This window comes from Carcharodon carcharias, chromosome 7 (assembly GCF_017639515.1).
Source record: "Carcharodon carcharias isolate sCarCar2 chromosome 7, sCarCar2.pri, whole genome shotgun sequence".
NCBI classification, from domain to species: domain Eukaryota; kingdom Metazoa; phylum Chordata; class Chondrichthyes; order Lamniformes; family Lamnidae; genus Carcharodon; species Carcharodon carcharias.
Window position 1 is genome coordinate 50,937,089 of NC_054473.1, and position 19,476 is coordinate 50,956,564.

Consider the following 19,476-nt stretch of genomic DNA (forward strand, 5'->3'; position numbering starts at 1 on the left):
TCTGGAGTCACCTGTAGACCAGACCAGGTAAGGATTGCAGATTTCCTTCCCTAAAGGACATTAGTGAACCAGGTGGGTTTTTACAACAGGCAGCAATGGTTTCATGGTTGTTATCAGACTTTGAATTCCAGATTTTTTTTTATTGATTTCAAATTTCACCATCTGCTGTGGTGGGATTGAAAACCAGGCCCCCAGAGCATTACCCTGGGTCTCTGGAATACTAGTTAGTGACTATACCACTATGCCACACTTCCCCTTAAAATAATAAAATAAGTTAAAGGGGTAAGAAATACTGATGATTGTATAGGGGGATGAAGGATGAGTGTAAGTCTTGTTTTGTTGTCCGTGTGTCACATACCTTGTGATGAAAAGTATTTTTGAAATGGTGTTTCATCTTTTAAGGACGGAGGCATGTAAGAAACATATCTTTTTATTTTCTGTTGGACTGTGTATTAAAATGACAATGGCTCAGTTTGAAAGACATGTCCACTGGAACAGGATGAGAGATATATACAATGTTGCAGTCCTGGAACAGTGTGTGCCATGAAAGACAGGATGGTGCTTGAAATGAGTCCTGGACCAAGGGAGCTGCCTAGTAACAATGTTTTAATTGGCTCCTGACCAGGTGACCAGGTTTTGTGTGAGAGCAGTGAGCTGAATAGGTCCTAGCCTGAAAGGCAAAAGACATAAAACCTCTATCTCCTGTGTGTGGAATATTTCAGTAATTCCACACTAATAGCTAGCTGCCTTTTTTCTCCTCATATCTCTATAACCTGCTCTCTGGAAACCCCTGTCAAGAGGTAAAGGGGAAAGTCACTGTTAGAGACATTGAAAGGCAAGTACTCAACCAGTGAACTCAATACTGAGCGTGGGAAGACCACCTCGTGTCATCAACAAGAATGGAAAGGGATTTGGAAGACATTAATCAAAATCAACCCATTGAATCCTGTACTCCGGAATTTGTGCTACTGAACTATTTATTCCCACCCTTAAAATCCATATTCTTTTGTGTGTTTTATGTGCCTTGTATGTGTGTGTATAGGGATTTAAGGAGGGGTAGAGTTTAGTTAGAGTTAGAAATTAGCAGTTCATTTTTTTTTTTGACACTGGTTAACAGTTTGTTCATTAAACAGTTAGTTACCTATTAAGTTTACAAACCTGGTGCTTGTATTCTGTTAATCTAAATTAAACAGGTAGAATCGGGGCAGTCTGGTGGTTTGATCAAACTTTTCACATTTGGCACGGCTCGGAACAGTGGGGCTTGATGTTACAGCGCACTATCTACACTGAGCCATGACAGAATAATCAAATCTTTTTAACACTGTAGATTAGAGTTGTTTTCTAGAGAAGTAAAAAGGTTGATTTCTGTATGAATTTTCAAATGTTTTTTGACAAAGTATCGCACGATGCACTTGTTAAGCAAATTTAAAGCCCATGGTATTAAAGGGACAGTGACTGCATTGATACAAAATTGGTTAAGGGATAGAAAGCCGAAGGTAGTGGTGAGCAATTATTTCAAACTGTAGAGAGCTAGACAGTGGTGCTCCCCAAGGATCAGCATTAGGATCAATGTTCTTAATGCCATATTAATGACCTGACCTTGGATGTCATTTCAAAGTTTACAAATGGCACAATGTAGTCAACAATGAGGAGAATAAAAGACTTCAGGAGAATCTAGACAGGTGAAACAGGCAGAAACTTTAACACAGTGATGTGTGAAGTAATACATTGTGGTAGGAAGAACAAGAAATGGTTCAATTTTATAGAGTGTAGGCTCAAAGATCTACAGGTGCATGTACATAAACCTTTGACCGTGACGAGGCAAATTGAGAAAGTTATTAAAGCATATGGAATTCTTGGGTTATGCATGGATGTTATGCTAAATATTTGTTTAAAAAAATGGTTAGGCCATAGCTGGAGTATTGTGTTCAATTCCAGGTCCCATACTTTTGGAAGGTTGGACCTTGGGGAGGGTTATTATGACACAGCCAATAGTAAAAGCTGAGTTGTTCAAATCCCAGAGGGAAACTTGAAATAACTGTTATAACCTAAAAATTGCAAAAAATTGGTTTCAAGATGCAGGCTTTGAATCCGGTAGTAATAAAACCACCGAGTCTCAATGTTTTTAATCAAACTGAATTAAACATTTATTAATACAAAGATTGTAGGCACAAACAGATGTCTTCAAAACTTTTGCTATAATAACTACAAACATCCCCTAATTAGTCTGACTCTGTTAGACCCCTGGTAAAGCAACAGTAAAACACAGATTTAAACAGACCCCTGGCAAAGCACACCCTGGACAGTCACATTCAAAATGAGTTTCTTTCAGCCCTGAGTCTTTGCGGACAGACTTGAGGCTTACAGGCTGGAGGCTTTAGATCTTAGAATCCCTCCTCCTTTTACCAACAGCCTTCTCTTCCTTTATAGATCTTTTCCCCTTTGAAAATTCTTATTGTTACTAGGATTTTTTTTTAGACTTTCAATCTTTTAACAAAACCCTTTCCTAATACCCACTTTACTAGTAAGCTTTAAAAAATAAACACATTGTTTCTAAGCTTCACCTGATTAGATGTAATACTTTACCTGCTCTTTTGCATTTTTAAATAGACCATTCAAATTTCCCCCTTTATACCTCACCACCTATTCCCTGATGCTTATCTAATTACTTTTTCAAATCTACTTCTCTGTACATCACAGCCTCTAGGCCAGCTGGCTTTAATCCAATTAAGACACACACACACACAAAACTCTATTTTAAAATAACTTGCTGTAGCATTATAGACATTATTATATAATCTTGACATGGAGAAGAGATTTACTAAAATGGTCCCAAAAATGAGGGACTTTGTTTTGTGGAGGGACTAAGGAAGCTGGGTTTGTTCTCCTTAGAACAGAGAAGGTTTGCTGATAGAATAAAGAGAACTGTTTGCAGTGGCAAAAGGGTCAGTAACCAGAGGATACAGATTTAAGGTGAATTGCCAAAGAACATGATATAATATGAGGGAAGAATACTTAACAGTGAGTTGTGATCTGGTATGCACTGCCTGAAAAAGTGGCGGAAGCAGATTTAATAGTCACATTGAATAAGAATTGGGTAATGAGCTATGGGGAAAGAGCCGACGAGTTGGATGGATGGCTCTGCCAAGAGCCATAACAGGCAGAATGATTTGAATGGCAGCTTCTTTGCTGCACCATTCTATGATTCCAATTCTATAATTTCCCCCCACAATTTATTCAATATTTTTTGACTTTTTACAGTTGGCTGTGTGCACAGTTTAATTTCAATGAATGGTGCCAGCCTGAGTAACTGCCACTTATATATTAAAGAAAAAGTTAGATATGGATTGCCAAGTAGTTTGTGAAAATGACATGTGTATCGGTATGTAGTTAAGCTCTTTGGTACCTAAAATTCTGTGATAAGTACTGATTAAAAATGAGTGGGCAAGCTGGGAATGGATTTGGATTCATACTCTGGGTGGGGAGAGGAACTTGAATATTGGTGAATTGGTCCGATGTTAGTTATTTTCGATATGACATACTTACAATCCCTGTCTCCATCCTGGCTAATTACAGAAGCAGTAATGGTGTGAATGATATAAACAGTAACAGATGGAGTCACTGTTGCAACTGTACTTCTGATTGGCCTGCTAATCCAAAGTGTGAATAAGACTTTAATACATAATGTTGATATTTTACAATCAAATTCTGTGATGGATGTGAAAACTAAATGAATGGCCCTTGTTATCTGTACATTAGAAAAGGTGCCAGCCGTACCCTAGTGACTGAAAGTTATTAAAACCCATTGGCTATTGGTTATTCTGAATATCTATCTGCTATGAAAAAGCAAGCTACCATTATACATGTTTAATGACTGGCTCCTTGAGCCTGTGGACATCTTTTAACCAAAGTTTGTATCAAATTATCTAGTACTATTCAGGCACTTATTTTTGCCAGCGTATCTGCTTTTAAAGACTACTATACTAAATGTCATTTGAATCTGTTTATCCGAGAGCCTGTTAATTCATTTGGGGTGGTGAGATCTAATTTGTTTGCAGCAAAATCTAAATAAAATCATTTTGCTCCAGGGCATCACAAGTGCTTCCAGAAGGGTGGCTCCGGTAAATACAGAATGTTCATTCCTGACTGTAAACAACTCAAATCATCGCTGTACTTTGTATTTTCATGTCTTACTCCTTGCCTTCCCTTGCTCTTTTCATTTTTAACTTCATCCCATTCCCCTTTGCCAAAAGGTAGAAGAAAGGGAAGCACAGTAACCCCAGGCTGCTTTTTGTCGCTCTGAGCCTTGCTGTTAACTTTCTTTAAAATAAAGCACTCGTAGCTGTTAATGTATCAGAAATAATTCTTACTGAATGGATGCTTTTAAAATATTATGAGTGCTTTAAGAGGCTGATTTTCCTAGCAGCAAAGAACATTCAAGCTCAAGAATCGTCAAGATAAGACAGCTGGTGTTGGCAATATCAGCCCTTTGTATCAAAAGGTGATGAGAGGAAGAAAAGGTAGTTCCTGCTGACTCGAACCATCCTTCTGCACTGCTGCCATGTGGATATTCTCTTCTTTCACTGCTACTCTAAATCTGCCTCTCCAGTTCTGTCTGAACTCAGCCTTGTTTAAATTTCTAAGCCTTTAGGCTAGGGCAGTTCTATTTTCCTACTAGCGGATTTAGACTTTGCTTCTCCCTTAAGTATTCTGGCTTAATGCAGAGGAAACAAAATCATATGTCCACTCGTGAGTCATTCTGCTTGCTTTCTTGGCCTTTGTCTCATGCAGTGTCCTTATTACAAAATATGAGGGTCAATAACTGACAAGTCCCTTTAGGCTTCGCTCAATTCTAAAATTTGATTTTGAAATATTTATATGAAAAGAAAATTACTCCCAGCTTCATGTAATATTTCTAGTGAAATTGCCAGGTAGATATAGCTTCTCCCAAAGATGAAACTTCATAACTTATGCAGTTACTGTTGAAAGTTTGAATCTCCTTCTCTCCTCTCCCCTCCGTCCCCCCCCCCCCCCCACCACTCCACAAATCCCCATCCCCTCACAACTGCAAAGAAAAAAGAGGTGGGGAGTTAAGAAATAGAGAACTTGTTGAAGTGTGGTGGGAAACAAGTGCAAGTTTAGATGGTTTGAAGCCAGAGCACAGTAACCTGACTAGGTGAATTTATAAGCTTGTTATTGAGAGCTGGGTCATCACAGCTGGAAATTTGGCCACCACTAGCTGAGCAGAAATGGCAAATGAGAATCTGTCTAGAATCTGGAGCACAGGATTTGGCTTGAAATATGACTAGTGAAGGCTTCATCTTTGCTTCACTGTTGGTCCTCTCTCTTCGAGTCAGAAAATTGTAGTCTGGAGTTTGCTTTCAGCAAATGAACCCAGATCACTCCAGAACAGTATTGAGAAAATGCTAAATTTTAGGGTCTGGTTTGGGAGCGTGAGTGGCACGGGGTGGGGGTTGGGTGTGTCAGATGTACAAGGGATTTCTCCCCTTGTTCTGGTCAACATTCCTCCTTTAACACCTTTTCTGATATTTGTAAGACCTTGTGTGCAAAATTGCTTATGTAAGTCTCTGCACTTCAAAGTAATTTATTACATGTGAAGCTCTTTTGCAATGTCTTGATGTAGTAATGTACTATATAAATGCAAATCTCTCATCCCCATTTATGGATCCGGGGGTGATAAGATTAATTCAGTAATAAAGTCCCGTTTCCATTTTACTTCAGTGCTGCAATATTTTTGGGCCACAATTTAGCTGAATTATGAATTGTAAATAAGTAATTTTGAACATATTACTATAATTATTTTTGGGCTTTGCTCGTATTTTCTTGTGTTTAGCTCCGAAGACTATTCCCATTAGCAAGATCTCACTCTCCTACAAAGTGAAGGGTGACTTCAAATGCATGATATCTGGAGTTATTGCCAATGATTTAGTTGAAAATCCTTTAAAATGACTTGTGCATCAAACAAAGCAGATTAAGATTTATGTGACTCCTTTTAAGTATTGTGCTTGCAAATTCTGCTTAATTCAGGACGAGTAAAAGAGGGAGATTCCTTAATGTCTGAATTTTGTTCCTAATGTTACTTGGAATGAAGTACATCAACCGCATCTGTACAATGTTAGCTTTGTCATTAAAGGGCCTTGAAATCTAGTATAAGTACAGTTATATCTAATTAAAACTGTTAGTTTATTGCTGTAAAAATGTACATGAATCCCTTTCACCTCAGAGCATTTCCCTCACAGCTGGTGACATGTCATACTGGCAGCACTATCCTAGAGGTCACTAGGTCACATTTCTGCTTTTCACCCAGAGTTGTTTGTAGTTTTGAGTTGCATCAACGGGAGCTGGGGTGAGACTGACTAACCTTTTATTTTTACTTGGGCTGAGCATTTCCCCTCTGCTGTTGGTCTTGTTGGTTCAGAATTGAGTTTGATTTAATGTACTAGGAATAGAGGAATTGTTCTCATCCCTGAATTTTACTTTGTTCTCAGTGTCCTGATATTGGTACTACTGGAATAAAAATGCCTGAAATAGACCTCGAGCAAACCCCATCTGCATCTGGGATATCTGTGGTATGGGGTTAAAAGGGTTAAATGTTGTCTTAGAGCAGAGAAGACTGAGGGGGTAGATAAAGGTAGACAAAATTATGAGCATGGGGAAATAGGAAGAAACTTTTCCTCTTAGCAGAGGTGTCAATAACCAGGGGGTATAAGTTTAAGCTAAGGGGCAGGAGGTTTAGAGGTGATTTGAGGAAAAATCTTTTCACCCAGAGGGTGGTTAGAATTTGGAACACACTGCTTCAGGGGGTGGCAGAGGCAGGAACCCTCAACATTTAAGTAGTATTTAGATGAGCACTTTAAACACCATAGCGTACAGGGCTATGGGCCAAAAATTGGAAAATGGGATTAGAATAGATAGGTGCTTGATGGCTGGCATGGATATGATGGGCCAAAGGGCCTGTTTTTGTGATGAATAACTGAAAACACAGGTTAATATTTTAAATAGACTCATCAAGACTCATACTTCTGATAGACAAACTTTGAAGTTAATCTTCTCTTGTTAGCCAGGTAAGGTATTGGAGATGTGTATAAAATTGTAATCAGTTAATATTTTGAGCCTCAATGTTTCCCTTTGAGGCCTAAAAGTAATCTATGTGTAATATATTTATGACTGTTGCACATTTTTTTGTATGAGATAAACGATGATTGTTACTGTCTTGTCTTTCCACAGAATTGAATAAATTTTCACTGGGACACAATGGAGTTTCAAGTACAAGTCAGAATATCGGGATGGATCCTGCACATGCATGTAGCATTCTGCAGCAGCTTAAATGTATGTACGATGAACAGCAGCTGACAGACATTGTGGTGGAGGTAGATCATGGAAAAACGTTTTCCTGTCACCGAAATGTACTCGCTGCAATTAGTCCTTACTTTAGGTATGCTTTTGCTGTTTTGGTAGCTAGTCACATATTAATATTACAAACCAGCTAATGGCATATCAAAGTGGTGGGAATGGAGTCAATCGATGTGAACTGAAACAGCCATTTTATCTTTGAATTTAAGTTTTGAAGGATTTGAAATTCTAGTCCTTTCAGTTACACTACCATGTACAATGGCATGTAGTTGAATAAATAGTCTAATTTCTGCTTTGAAAAGAAATCTCATGATGTTTAAGATGACTTTGTTATAAAGAATGAGAGTCTACAATATAATTCCAGTTTAATTCTTAACCCTGTCAGCCACTGTAAATAAGTTAAAATGTGTTTCATAATTTGCTTTTGATGAGAATTTATTTTCAGTAGAAGAGAATAGCAAGTTGACCAGACAGCTGGTTTATTGGGATTAAATCTATGAAAAGCTATTTCTTCAATTCTTGTTGGATTAGTGTGTTTGATTTGAGTTTTCTCCATGTTAAGATGTAGTTTCACAAAACTTTTGAGTAAAATAGTGTAATGTTGAGTTTTCAGGAAATTTGGTTTTCCATTTGTTTCAATTGGTAGGTAGCATTTCCTCTAAACTGAGAAGTTAGGAATTTAAACCCCATTCTAGGGCATGAGTGGATAATTTAGGCTGATTCCCCAAGGCAGCACCAAGGGAGTTTTCTTTTAGGTAAGAATTTTGAGGTCCCAGTTGTTTGTTTTTGAACTACTGGAACATTCAAGATCAGTCGCTTTATTCAAATAATTGAATTTTCCCAGTGCACTGACCAATATCCCTTTAACCAATATAATCAAAAAAAAATTGATCAGTCACTCTTCCCATTGCTGTTTGTAGTTTCTTGCTGTGCAGCAATAACTCATGTTCGCCTGTTTGCCTATACCTGCAAAATAATCAACTGTGTGCTAACATGCTTTTGTGATGTGTCATTATATGGATGAAAATCTTTTATTCCAGAATGGGTTCAGTTCATTAAGCTTTTTTATTTCATAGGTCTATGTTCACAAGTGGCCTTACAGAGAGCACGCAGAAAAAAGTGCGAATTGTGGGAGTGGAGGATGATGCAATGCGGCTTGTGTTAGACTATGCATATACATCCAGAGTATCACTGACAGAGGTCAATGTGCAGGCTCTTTTCACAGCTGCTAGTCTCTTCCAGATTCCATCCTTGCAGGACCAGTGTGCCCAGTATATGATCAGCCGACTGGATCCACAGAACTCCATTGGGGTTTTCATGTTTGCTGATGCTTATGGACACCAGGAATTGAAGGAGAAATCTCAAGATTATATTAGAAAGAAAATTTTGTGTGTTGCCAAAGAGCAGGAGTTCCTCCATTTGACTAAAGACCAGCTCACGAGCATTCTAAACAGTGATGACTTAAATGTGGAAAAGGAAGAGTGTGTTTATGAAAGCATAATTCAGTGGCTTGAGCATAGCAGAGACAAAAGGGAGCCACATCTTGCAGACATTTTTGCCAAATGTATACGTGTACCTCTGATGGAAAAGACCTTTTTACAGAAAATTCCTTGCACTTTTGCACAGGCTATGGCTAGAAACTCCTCAGAAGATAGAAACAATGAAGGGGCTGATGGCTGTAGGCCAAGACTTGGTATGACTGCTTCACAGATGATTATCTGCTTTGAGGCTGCCAACAAACACTCAGGAAAGAAACAAACTGTGCCTTGTTTAGATACTGTCACAGGAGAAGTCTTCAAATTATGCAAGCCTCCCAATGATTTAAGGGAGGTGGGAATCTTGGTGTCACCTGATAATGACATTTATATTGCAGGAGGTTACAGGCCAAGTAACAGTGATGTTTCTATAGATCATAAAGCAGAGAGCGATTTCTGGATGCATGACCATGCAACAAACAGGTGGCTGCCCAGAGCTCCATTGCTGAGGGCACGAATAGGGTGTAAACTAGTTTATTGTTGTAGCAAAATTTATGCAATTGGAGGTCGGGTGTATGAAGGTGATGGACGGAATGCACTAAAATCAGTGGAGTGCTATGATGCCAGGGACAATTGCTGGATAGCTGTGTGTCCGATGCCTGTTGCTATGGAGTTTCATGCTGCTGTGGAGTATCAGGATAATATCTATGTGTTACAAGGTAAGGGTGTGGATGCCAGTGTACCCATTGTTGTGTTGCATTCATTTTCATCGGTTGGTATGCAATGTTGTAACAATGATACACCCCAAATGAAAAGCAGCTTGAATTAGATTAGAGCTGAATCTGCATATAGTCATACAAATGCAGGGATAAGAAGTTGGGGTAGCATAGTGGTTATACTATTGGGTGAGTGATGCCGAGGCCTGTACTAATTTTCTGGAGACATGCATTCAAATCCCACCAAAGCAGCTAGGGAAATTTAAATCTAATTAAATATTGTAAATCTGGAATAAAAAGTTGTCAATAATGTTAACCTTGAAATTATCATTGTGAAAAATTCCATTTGGTTCACTCACGTCCTTTAGGAAAGGAAACCTGGCCTGTGTGTGACTCCAGATCCACAGTGGCTGGCTCTTAACTGCCCTCTGAAATAGCCTAGCAAGTCCCTCAGTTGTGCTAGAGATGGGTAATAAATGCTGGCCTTGCCAGTGATACCCATATCCCAAGAATGAAGAAAACAAAAATTTCTTGCAATTCTCTAATCCTGATTTGAGGAAATATTGCTTTAGGGAGTCCTCTTGACTTATCTAATCACTGCACTGCTGTGTTTTAGCCAGCTAATGGTGGAAGAATGTCTTCTAAAATTTGAGCTAAATTCAATGCCGGATTCACAGTATGAGTTTGCTGGCCCAATGCGAATAAGGGCTCTGTTGCAATGCCATATCGCTTCATGAATGTTAGAGCTGGTCAGTAGGTGTCTGTGTGTTTGATAGCAGGACAAGTAGTGTTTTTTATTTAGAAAATACTTTTAATTACAATGCCAATAAATAAGGTACTTGATTGGCAAGAGTACTATTTATTATCCCTATGTTTGCATGGTTGTACAAGGATTCAGCTCTGACCTCACCTAAAGCTGCTTTTTAACTTGAGGTGTGATAATTGTCAAAGGTTTTGCTTCTAACTTGTACAAAACAAAAAGGAGCTCTAAAATTGATGCTCAGACCTGAACTGGAAAATCACAGTTGCTTTCTTTTTAATATGGAACCTAAAGCCTTTCCTTGCAATGGTTATCGTGGCTCTTGCCTGTTGATGCTCTGAGGATCTAGTTCTATTGTGGGATACAGAATTCTCACCCCAGAGCCACAACATCTGTCACGAGCCAGGACTGTCGGCGGTGAGATACAAATTGAATGAGTTTGGCTGAGTTATATGAACTTGGGCTAAGGGGAAGGGATTAATAATGTTAATAAATCAAGATAATATACTTTATAGCCTTGTACCAATATGTATCCATAACAGCCTGCAATTTCTCTGTATTTGACCTTGGTTATCAAGAATAGTTGTTTTATTGTTTCTACCTTTTTTTATATCCCACACTTTTTTCTCCACCCCCAACTCCCAAAAGAAAAATGTTTAAAGTTCAATTTTCAGTTTCAAATGTGTGCTACACGGTCTGAGAGAAATATTAGAAGCAGCTGTTCTTTGCACACAATGGCCTTGATATTGAAGGCTACTGATTGCATGGGGACAGAAGCAATTTTAGCCGGAGGGTGCTTATGTTTATTTATTTAACTTTTTTTTATATGGAAAATGTTCTGCCCTATTTTAAATCTTATGTTTTTTTTCTCAAATACCCTGATGCAGATTATTATTCCCTGACCCGAGAGGCTGGAGAAGCGGCCTATTCCCTGCTGCTGTCGGGCTCTAAGTTGTATTGGAATGAGATTGCTTCCTCCCCCTTCCTCCCCCTGCCACCCCCAGCTGAGAATACAGAATCTAGCATTTCTTGGTAAATTAAGGATAACTGAAGTGGGGTGTATTTCAAGGCTGTGATCAATTAAAAGATTCAGATGGAACAGTAAAACAAAATGAACTTAATGTTATCAACTCTGATGTTGTATGAAATGCTGCAGTATACATGATTCTGTTAGTTAAGCTTGTGATACCAGATGAATAGTAATGGAAAAAACTTGCTCCTGTAATCAAATTGCATGATTTGCACTGACACCTGGTTCGAGCTGGAGTGATCTATTATGTTATGCTTTAGTAGCACTTTATGTACTGTGCTTTCAACCTGCTTTCAAGTACAGGTCGAGTATCCATTATCCAAAATCCTCGTTCCCGATCGCGTTTTGAATTTCAGATCATTTTGATTTTCGGATACCGCATGTAGGACTGGGCCTTACTTACACTTCAGTGGTGTAAGCCTAGGCTAGCTATAGTCTAAATTAAATAAAATGGCTAGAAAAATAAGATATATCACTGAATAATAAATACAGGGTACCTGTAATAAGTTCCCACCCATGACGCCATCTGTGACCCTACTTGTAGGTGACAATTCAGAGTGTTGATGTGCAGACAAACAACTAGACTTCATGTGTTAAAGGTCAGGTGCAGGTGGCTCAGGTTCGGTCAGAGACCTCTGCGCTAAATGTCTGATGCGGTCGACGAAGCTCGTGTTGGATCGGGTCAGGGACTTGCTGCGCAAAACCTTGGGTGCAGTTGGCTCGGGTGCTAAAGGTGGATGAGGTTCAAAAAAGTGCGGTTTTTAGGTTTATGGATAAAGGATACTCAACCTGTAATGGGTAATTTATTTTGAAGACCTATAAAAGATCAGTTGATTAATCATTTGCTTGAATTGATCATCTTGATCATCTGTATGATGAATGTCTTGGCAGGAGACCACATTCAAATATTTGATCACTCCTTTAGTTTTAAGACTTTTTCAACGTTGTCAATGCCTTATACTTTGCTTTGGCATGCATTTTTCTGATTGCATTGAACCACCTAGCATGGTACTTCTGTATGATTTTGTTTACTCGTCCACGTGATGTGGCTGTTGCTGGCAAGGCCAGCATATATTGTCCATCCCTAATTTTCCTCGAAGGTGGTGGTGAGCTGCGGCCTTGACCTGCTGCTGCCCATGTGGTTTAGGTACATATGCTGTTGGGTAGGGAGTTCCAGGATTTTGACCCAGCAACAGTGAAGGAATGGCGATATATTTCTAAGTCAGGATGGTATGTGACTTCGAAGGGAACTTGCAGGCGGTTGTGCTCCCATAAGGTAAGGTGTGCCTGAAATGCTAGTTATTTTGTACTCATTTTAAATTCTAAATTATCTTTTATGGCACTAATTTTCCACTTCACTGTACACTGAATAGTGAACTTTTAGTGCAAAAAGATTTGGAATTTAGTCGCAGAAACTGAAATATTGATGTCATCACAACTGGTAATGCAAAAGAAGAATTAACAGCAGAGAAAATTTAGTATTTGAACAGCTTTAAAAGCAAACTTTATACCATTTAAAACTAAATATTTTTCTTGCAATTCATCTTTCACATGGACATTAACAAAGTTCAGTAAACTAACTAGCTAATTGTCATCAAAACCAAAAAGTTGAAAATCAAAGCATGACTGTATGACAGCAGATGAGGGGAGGGGGTAGTTGTGCACACCCCTTTGCTGCTGCTATAGTTCATTTGCAGCCTATTTGTTTTATATTTGACACTTGGAAAAATTAACTTGACCTCTGGTTCAAGCTCCAGAATGCCTTTAATGCCATTTTCCTGGATTCTTAAACGTTTTGTTTTGTATTGGAATTGTAAAAATTTATTTACAGGGTAGCTCCTGAAGAAAGCCGCTGGATAAGTGTTGAAAGCTATTTAATTAGAATGGCTTTATGCCCTCGTCATGGGATGAGTACCAAAAATAAATCTCAATGCAGTGTATTAGCTGACAATATATATTTTAAACATGACTGTCTAGATGGAACTTAGCTGGTCATCAATGGGTTTTGTGTGCCAGGGGTTTTGTAGTATATTAACTTGAGTAAATTGCACTCCATTGCAATGTTTTTAAAACTAGCTAATGGAACAGTCTACCAACCAGTCTACCAATGAACTACCAACAGTTTTCTGCAAACATTGAATATTTTATTGCTGATGATATTATCTGGTGCTAATATACATACATTAACGAATTCCAACAGTGGTGTCCCACTAAATAGCTTTTTTTATTCTTAAATGGGATTTGGGTGTTGCTGACAAGGCCAGCATTTGTTACCACTACACCAGCATCTCCCCTCAGCTGGAAAGCTGGCCATTAAATGTTGGATGAATGTCACTATTGACCAACCAAATGCATGTCTTCCATTACTATGATCCTGAAATTGAAAATGAAAACCAAGTGTGACATTAATAAAAACAAACTCTACTAGTAAAGAGCTGTGATTAAAAATTTAAATTAAATGTAGAATGCCACAGATTAAATGCCATATCCAACACAACTGGTTTTTTTTTTTTTGCAACTCTTTTCCCCCCCTCACCCCCATCAAAAAAAAAAGAAAAACTAAGCCTTTCTTTGCACTTTGTCACACAAAGGATGAGTCAGCTTGGTGAACTGTTTTTTAAAAAGTGTAAAATAATTTGAGTTACAAAGTTTGGATCACTCTCCCATGTCCTGCATCTGGGGTCAGATAGGTGGCCAGTTCCCATGTCTTGTCTCAAATGTTCTGAACCAGGTATGAGGAAATGACTAGGAATGTCCCGTGGTGATGTAGTTGAAATCGGGAGCAGTTGCTTGGTGATCCAGTACATATGGTAAGTTCTTTGGTTAGTGAACTAATTAGCTTATAGCATCTAGATTAATGAATTGGTCAACAGAATGACAGTTTCAATCATTTTGAGTTGGACAAAGCCTAAATTATTACTTCCTTTTGTTTAGGTGAATTTTTCCTGTGCTACGACCCTCACAAAGACTACTGGGGCTGTTTGACACCAATGAGCGTGCCTAGATCCCAGGGGCTGTCAGCTGTCTGTAAAAGTTCTATCTACTATGTAGCCGGAATTTGTAAAGCACATCAACGGATGCTTACAGTAGAGACTTATGACATCCAACTTAATAAATGGGTGCGGAAGAAGGACCTTCCACTGGATCAGTCCACAAACCCCTATATTAAACTCTTCTTGCTCCTTAACAAACTGCACCTTTTTGTGCGAGCAACACAAGTGGTGGTGGAGGAACACGTTTTCCGTACAAGCCGTAAGAACTCTTTGTACCAATATGATGAGGAATCTGATCAGTGGAAGAAAGTGTATGAGTCACCAGACAAGTTATGGGACCTTGGCCGCCATTTTGAATGTGTTGTTGCCAAACTTTATCCACAATGTCTTCAGAAAGTGTTTTGATTTTCTTCTGGCAACTTGCATGAACTAATGGTGTGACATGGGCTAACAGTATTTTGTGTAATCAAAATGGCTGTTTTAAAAGCACTAATGAAAACGGATAGGTGCTTTTGAAAGTAGCAGTGTTTTTGAACTTGTTCAGATGTTTAGTTTTATAGTCAAATTTTACTAACTTTTCACTGGTGCTGGGGAATATAAAAGTGCAATTACTTACATGGATTATAGCTTTTTTATTTTTAGCTGGCTCCTTCAATGGCATTTCTTGAATTGTATAGCAGTTGTCCAATGCCTGGCAATCTTAAAACTATGCAGACTAGCAGGCAAAATTCAGCTTGGCAGTAAGAAATTGTTTTGCCCAATGATATGGAAAAACTAAAGCCTTTAATGAGACATACGGGTATAAATATGTTCAAAATTAATAGCATCTGTATTTTTTAAGTGTCTGTATTTGAAAATTGACCATTTTACATTTAGTGACCTGATTCAAATGTGAAGGTATTTTGATGGCTAGATCTTAATGGGAAGCAAGCGAATTGAATGGTTTCTACATCACCTGGAATAACCAGCGAGTCAATAATTGAAATGTTGTACCAGGATCAAGCCTTGGAATTAGTACACACTGCATAGAGTAGCTGTTATGTAAAATTATTTCACTTTGTCTTTTCATTGCTTAAAAATTTGAGTAAATCTTTCAGTTTTAATTACACAGCTTTGAAAGACTGAAAATATGCAATTAACAAGTGACAAACCTTTAACTGGTTAATGAATATAACAGCTACTTGGGGTGCATCTACCTACTGTTGTAACAGGGTATATAGTTTTAGAATGAAGCAGAGTTTGGAAAAATAACTGATTTATCCACTTTGCAAACTAAATTAATCTTTTTTTTGCAAGAAATGACTTCCAGAAGTATTGTGATCAGTTCTGGTTTTACTGCAGTACCAATAACTTTACCAGTTGACAACTTTGTGGACAGCATTCAATGTCGTCTCCACTTAATTTGAACAGATTAGAATTGCTGTGATGATTCTGGCATTTTGTAACTTGAGAATGAAGTGGATAATGGTGTTATGAACATTTTCCCCTTGAATACATCTCTATCTGCTGCAGAAGTTGAAAACTTTGATTGCCTTCCTTCTGAAGCAGTCAATTTTTGTTCATTTTACATGAAGTAAGTCTTATTTTCATATCTAGTGTTTACTTCATTCATTTTGAACTTGCTGCATAATCCACCTAAAATATAAATTGACACACCTGCAAAACATCCCTATCTCAGATTGAGTTTGTTAGCACCAATTTTTCCTAATATTGGTGTAATCTAGTAAATTAAAATTATTGATTGCCCAATTTTAATTGTCATCGACATTCTGCTGACTGAGGATATGAATTTTCAATATAAAAATCCCTGTTTTGCCAAATACAGCTAAAGCAAACTAAATCATAATATTTCCAAATGCTAACAGTTCCATGAGCTGTTCTTATGTGACTTATTAAAACTGCATTTCTTTGTATGATTTTAAAATCACTAAAAAAACTTACATTTGGTTTTTGACAATACAACATTTTGTTTAAATTCAATATGCATGCAACAGATGTTTTATGTACTACACAAAGTTGGCTAGCTCTTTAAAATTGAGTGGAAATGATGAGCAGAAAATAGTTTGCATTCACTAGATGGCACCAAATCATCTTTCTTTGCATTAACATACAGACTTCCCAGGGAAAAAAAGTTATATAAACAGCAGAATCCCATCTGTGGAGAATTGGTATCTACAACTGGATGGAAGTACTATATTGCCTTTTGATCCTAATTCCATCATTGCCCATTGGCAAGAATCGATCCTAATTCTTTCCAAGTTTTTACATTACCTCTTGAATAATTTGAGATAAGCTACACTGATGTGAACTTTCCTAATCTGCAACCAGTAGATTTGATTGTGTTCTACATCTTGTAAATTGCTTTATTGTAATTTCATCCAATAATTTCTAATGGACTGGACACCTTGGCAGAAAGTTTTAGTGAATTAAAACCTAATTGTAGAATTTGCAATGTTCAATCCATGCAAGTGTCATTGCATTTCATTCAAGGTGAAGATAAATTTAAGATTCTCAATATCCATAATACAATGCAAAAATTATATTGAAAAATAACCTAAAATAGAATGACAATCTGAGGCTAGATAAATCAGTGTAATCCAAGCAGAACTAGTCAGTCAAACTATCAGTGAATATTTAAATCACTATATTGATCTTTATCTAGTAGTTCCACCCTACTTGTAGCGCAGATAGTTTCATAACTTTGCATTGTATACTTTCAACCAGTTGAGCAGTGGACAGCATTGATTTTGAGTATGGTGTTTGCCACTTTTCTAAGCTCCTACAATACAGTCAATTGTTATTAGTTGGTTTTAACTCATCTTGGAGCTGACCATCTTCAGGAATATTGCTTATGAAAGTACGTGTATGAGTTAGATTGTTGCCTTTAGGCATTGGTTGATGTGGGTTTAGTTACACTGTTAGTTATAGAACTAAACTCTAGTTGACACTGGGAGCTTTCTTTGGTTATAAAGGTACAAGAAATGACTGTGGGAACCTAGGCCTTGGCCAATGTACAGAACTACCCACAAATTAGATTCAGACCTTGAAAAAAAATGCACTACTCTCATAGGGGGTAACTCATCTGAATACCAGATTAGGCCGCAATTTTACACTAGAGGCTTTATATGAGTTCCATAGGTGAATTGGAGATGTTTGATACTGGAAGTTCATATAGCTGAATGTTCCATCTCCAGTCTTGAATTTATTGTTCCAGTCATTACAAGATGGCACTAAATCATTTTGCTCTGCATTAATATGCAAAATCTTCCCAGGCAAAAAGAAATTGAGTTATACAAGCAGTACAATTGCATCTCTAGAGAACTGGTATCTACAACTGGTTGCAAGTACCACACTGCCTTTTGGCCCCGATTCCATATTTGCCTAGGGATTTATTTGTGACTTTCCTGCATCAGGTATTTACCGCTTTGAATTCCAGAGACCCACATTACCTTTGGCATGCCACTGTATCTTGTGGCAAATATCAGAAGCCCTCTAATTGTGTAGTAGTACATACTACAATATTCTGATGAGCATTCATAGTCAGTTCCAGTTATATTGGCTAATGATTAGAAGATCTGAAGCATTCAGTACCTCGAGTGAACTGGTAAGTAAGCCACTAGCTAATAAGAGTAGACTTGATCTCTTTTCACTTTCAGTTGTTGCTTCAAACTATCACAGAACCCTAACATAGCATATGACTAACTGCAATGTAGGTAGCCTTTATTTATAAGCTGGTGCATCTTAAATGAGGTTGATGCCTTTGTTCTAGCTGGCATTGTGCATTCTCCAATTTTACACAGTTCCAAAATATCTTGTCTTAGTTTTTTTGTCCTATAAATGCTTGAAGGGAGAGTTCTGCCCACAAACTTTATTCATATTTTATCCACACATTAAGAGGAATGGAGGAAATCTGAAATAAACATTCACTAGTTTCTGCCTGGAGAAGTGTTAATGGCAGCTATATTTTATGAAATTTAAATCGAAAAACTTGGTTTTCCTTCCATGCTGAATTCAGGAGTATCCTGAGTGTTGTGTATTAGGTTAAAAGCAATAATGAAGGTCCAGATAAATGTTTATGGGTGGCATTGTTCTACAGCAGTTAGCTATAACAACTTTTTGATTGCAACACTTTTTGGTTAACAGTGCACCTCAAAGATATCCCCTAATAGTTCAAACTGATTTATTTTTAGCTTTATTTTTCATTATGAAGTACTTCAGTTTCAATCTTTGTATTTTTAACCACTTACAACTTTGCAACTGCAAACTTTTTGAAGCACCTTTCCACATATAGTGTTGCATTAACTAGTGTAAGAAGCTATACTATGAAAGAGTGTAATGCTTAATTTTCAAAAATCCTGTCATTTTCTTAATTAGACAACATTGCTGCTGTTTAGGACAATCTTTTTATTTATAGAGTATATATTGACTTTCGGGGGAAAAATGATTTGGCCTGAAAATTAAATATATAAAATAGAATTGGGTTAGCAAATGAATCCTCATTGCACCATGTGATATTCAACTTGAATTGTACAAATACAAAAGCTGGTTTCTGATTTGTGAAATTGAATCTGCATTTTTGTAAAAGAATTTGTAGAATTTAGATATATTTGCACTGTAGATTTGCTGAATTATTTGTTCTTTGCTTCAGCTATCAAAGCTGCTCATTCCATTGTGTGCAAAGACTTGGCTATAGTTAACATGTTTGATGTGACTTGAAATGTATGTTCAGGTTTATATGTAATCACTTGAATTTTTTGAGAAATGTAAAAAGACATCTAGCTGTACTTGCACATGATTTGAATTGGATGCTTCAGAATTGGTGTTCAGATGGGATAAGCTGGTTTACTTGATATGTGATGTAGTTTAAAGTACTGTGTGACCTGTAACAAAATGAGACTATATTCTTGAAATAAATTGATTAAAAGAAGGATGGTTCATTTTCTGAACTCTAGACAGTAATTATTTTGGCTATTCTTTTTAACATCTTTCACACACCCCATAAAGGAAGGCCAATGGGCATAGTGTGGGACATGACATTAAACTTTTAGCACCTTTTTAGAAGCACTGCATCTGAAATGTTTATGGGAGCCTCTCCTCAGCATCAATTTGCAGTACCTGATTTTACTGC

At 37.5% G+C, this 19,476-nt stretch overlaps 1 protein-coding gene across 2 annotated transcripts in view; it reads left to right on the forward strand.

Annotated features, from left to right (window-relative positions):
• The window catches only part of kbtbd8 (kelch repeat and BTB (POZ) domain containing 8), a 38,861-nt gene extending 19,586 nt beyond the window's left edge, over window positions 1-19,275 (forward strand). Inside the window, exons 2-4 of one of the 2 annotated variants that reach the window (XM_041191462.1) lie at window positions 7,249-7,456; window positions 8,451-9,568; window positions 14,290-19,275. In XM_041191462.1, coding sequence (XP_041047396.1) covers window positions 7,249-7,456; window positions 8,451-9,568; window positions 14,290-14,753 — 1,790 coding nt within the window. In that variant the 3' untranslated portion in view covers window positions 14,754-19,275. The remainder of the gene's footprint in view (window positions 1-7,248; window positions 7,457-8,450; window positions 9,569-14,289) is intronic. The other variant, XM_041191463.1, reaches the window with a different exon arrangement.
• Window positions 19,276-19,476: the final 201 nt, after the last annotated feature.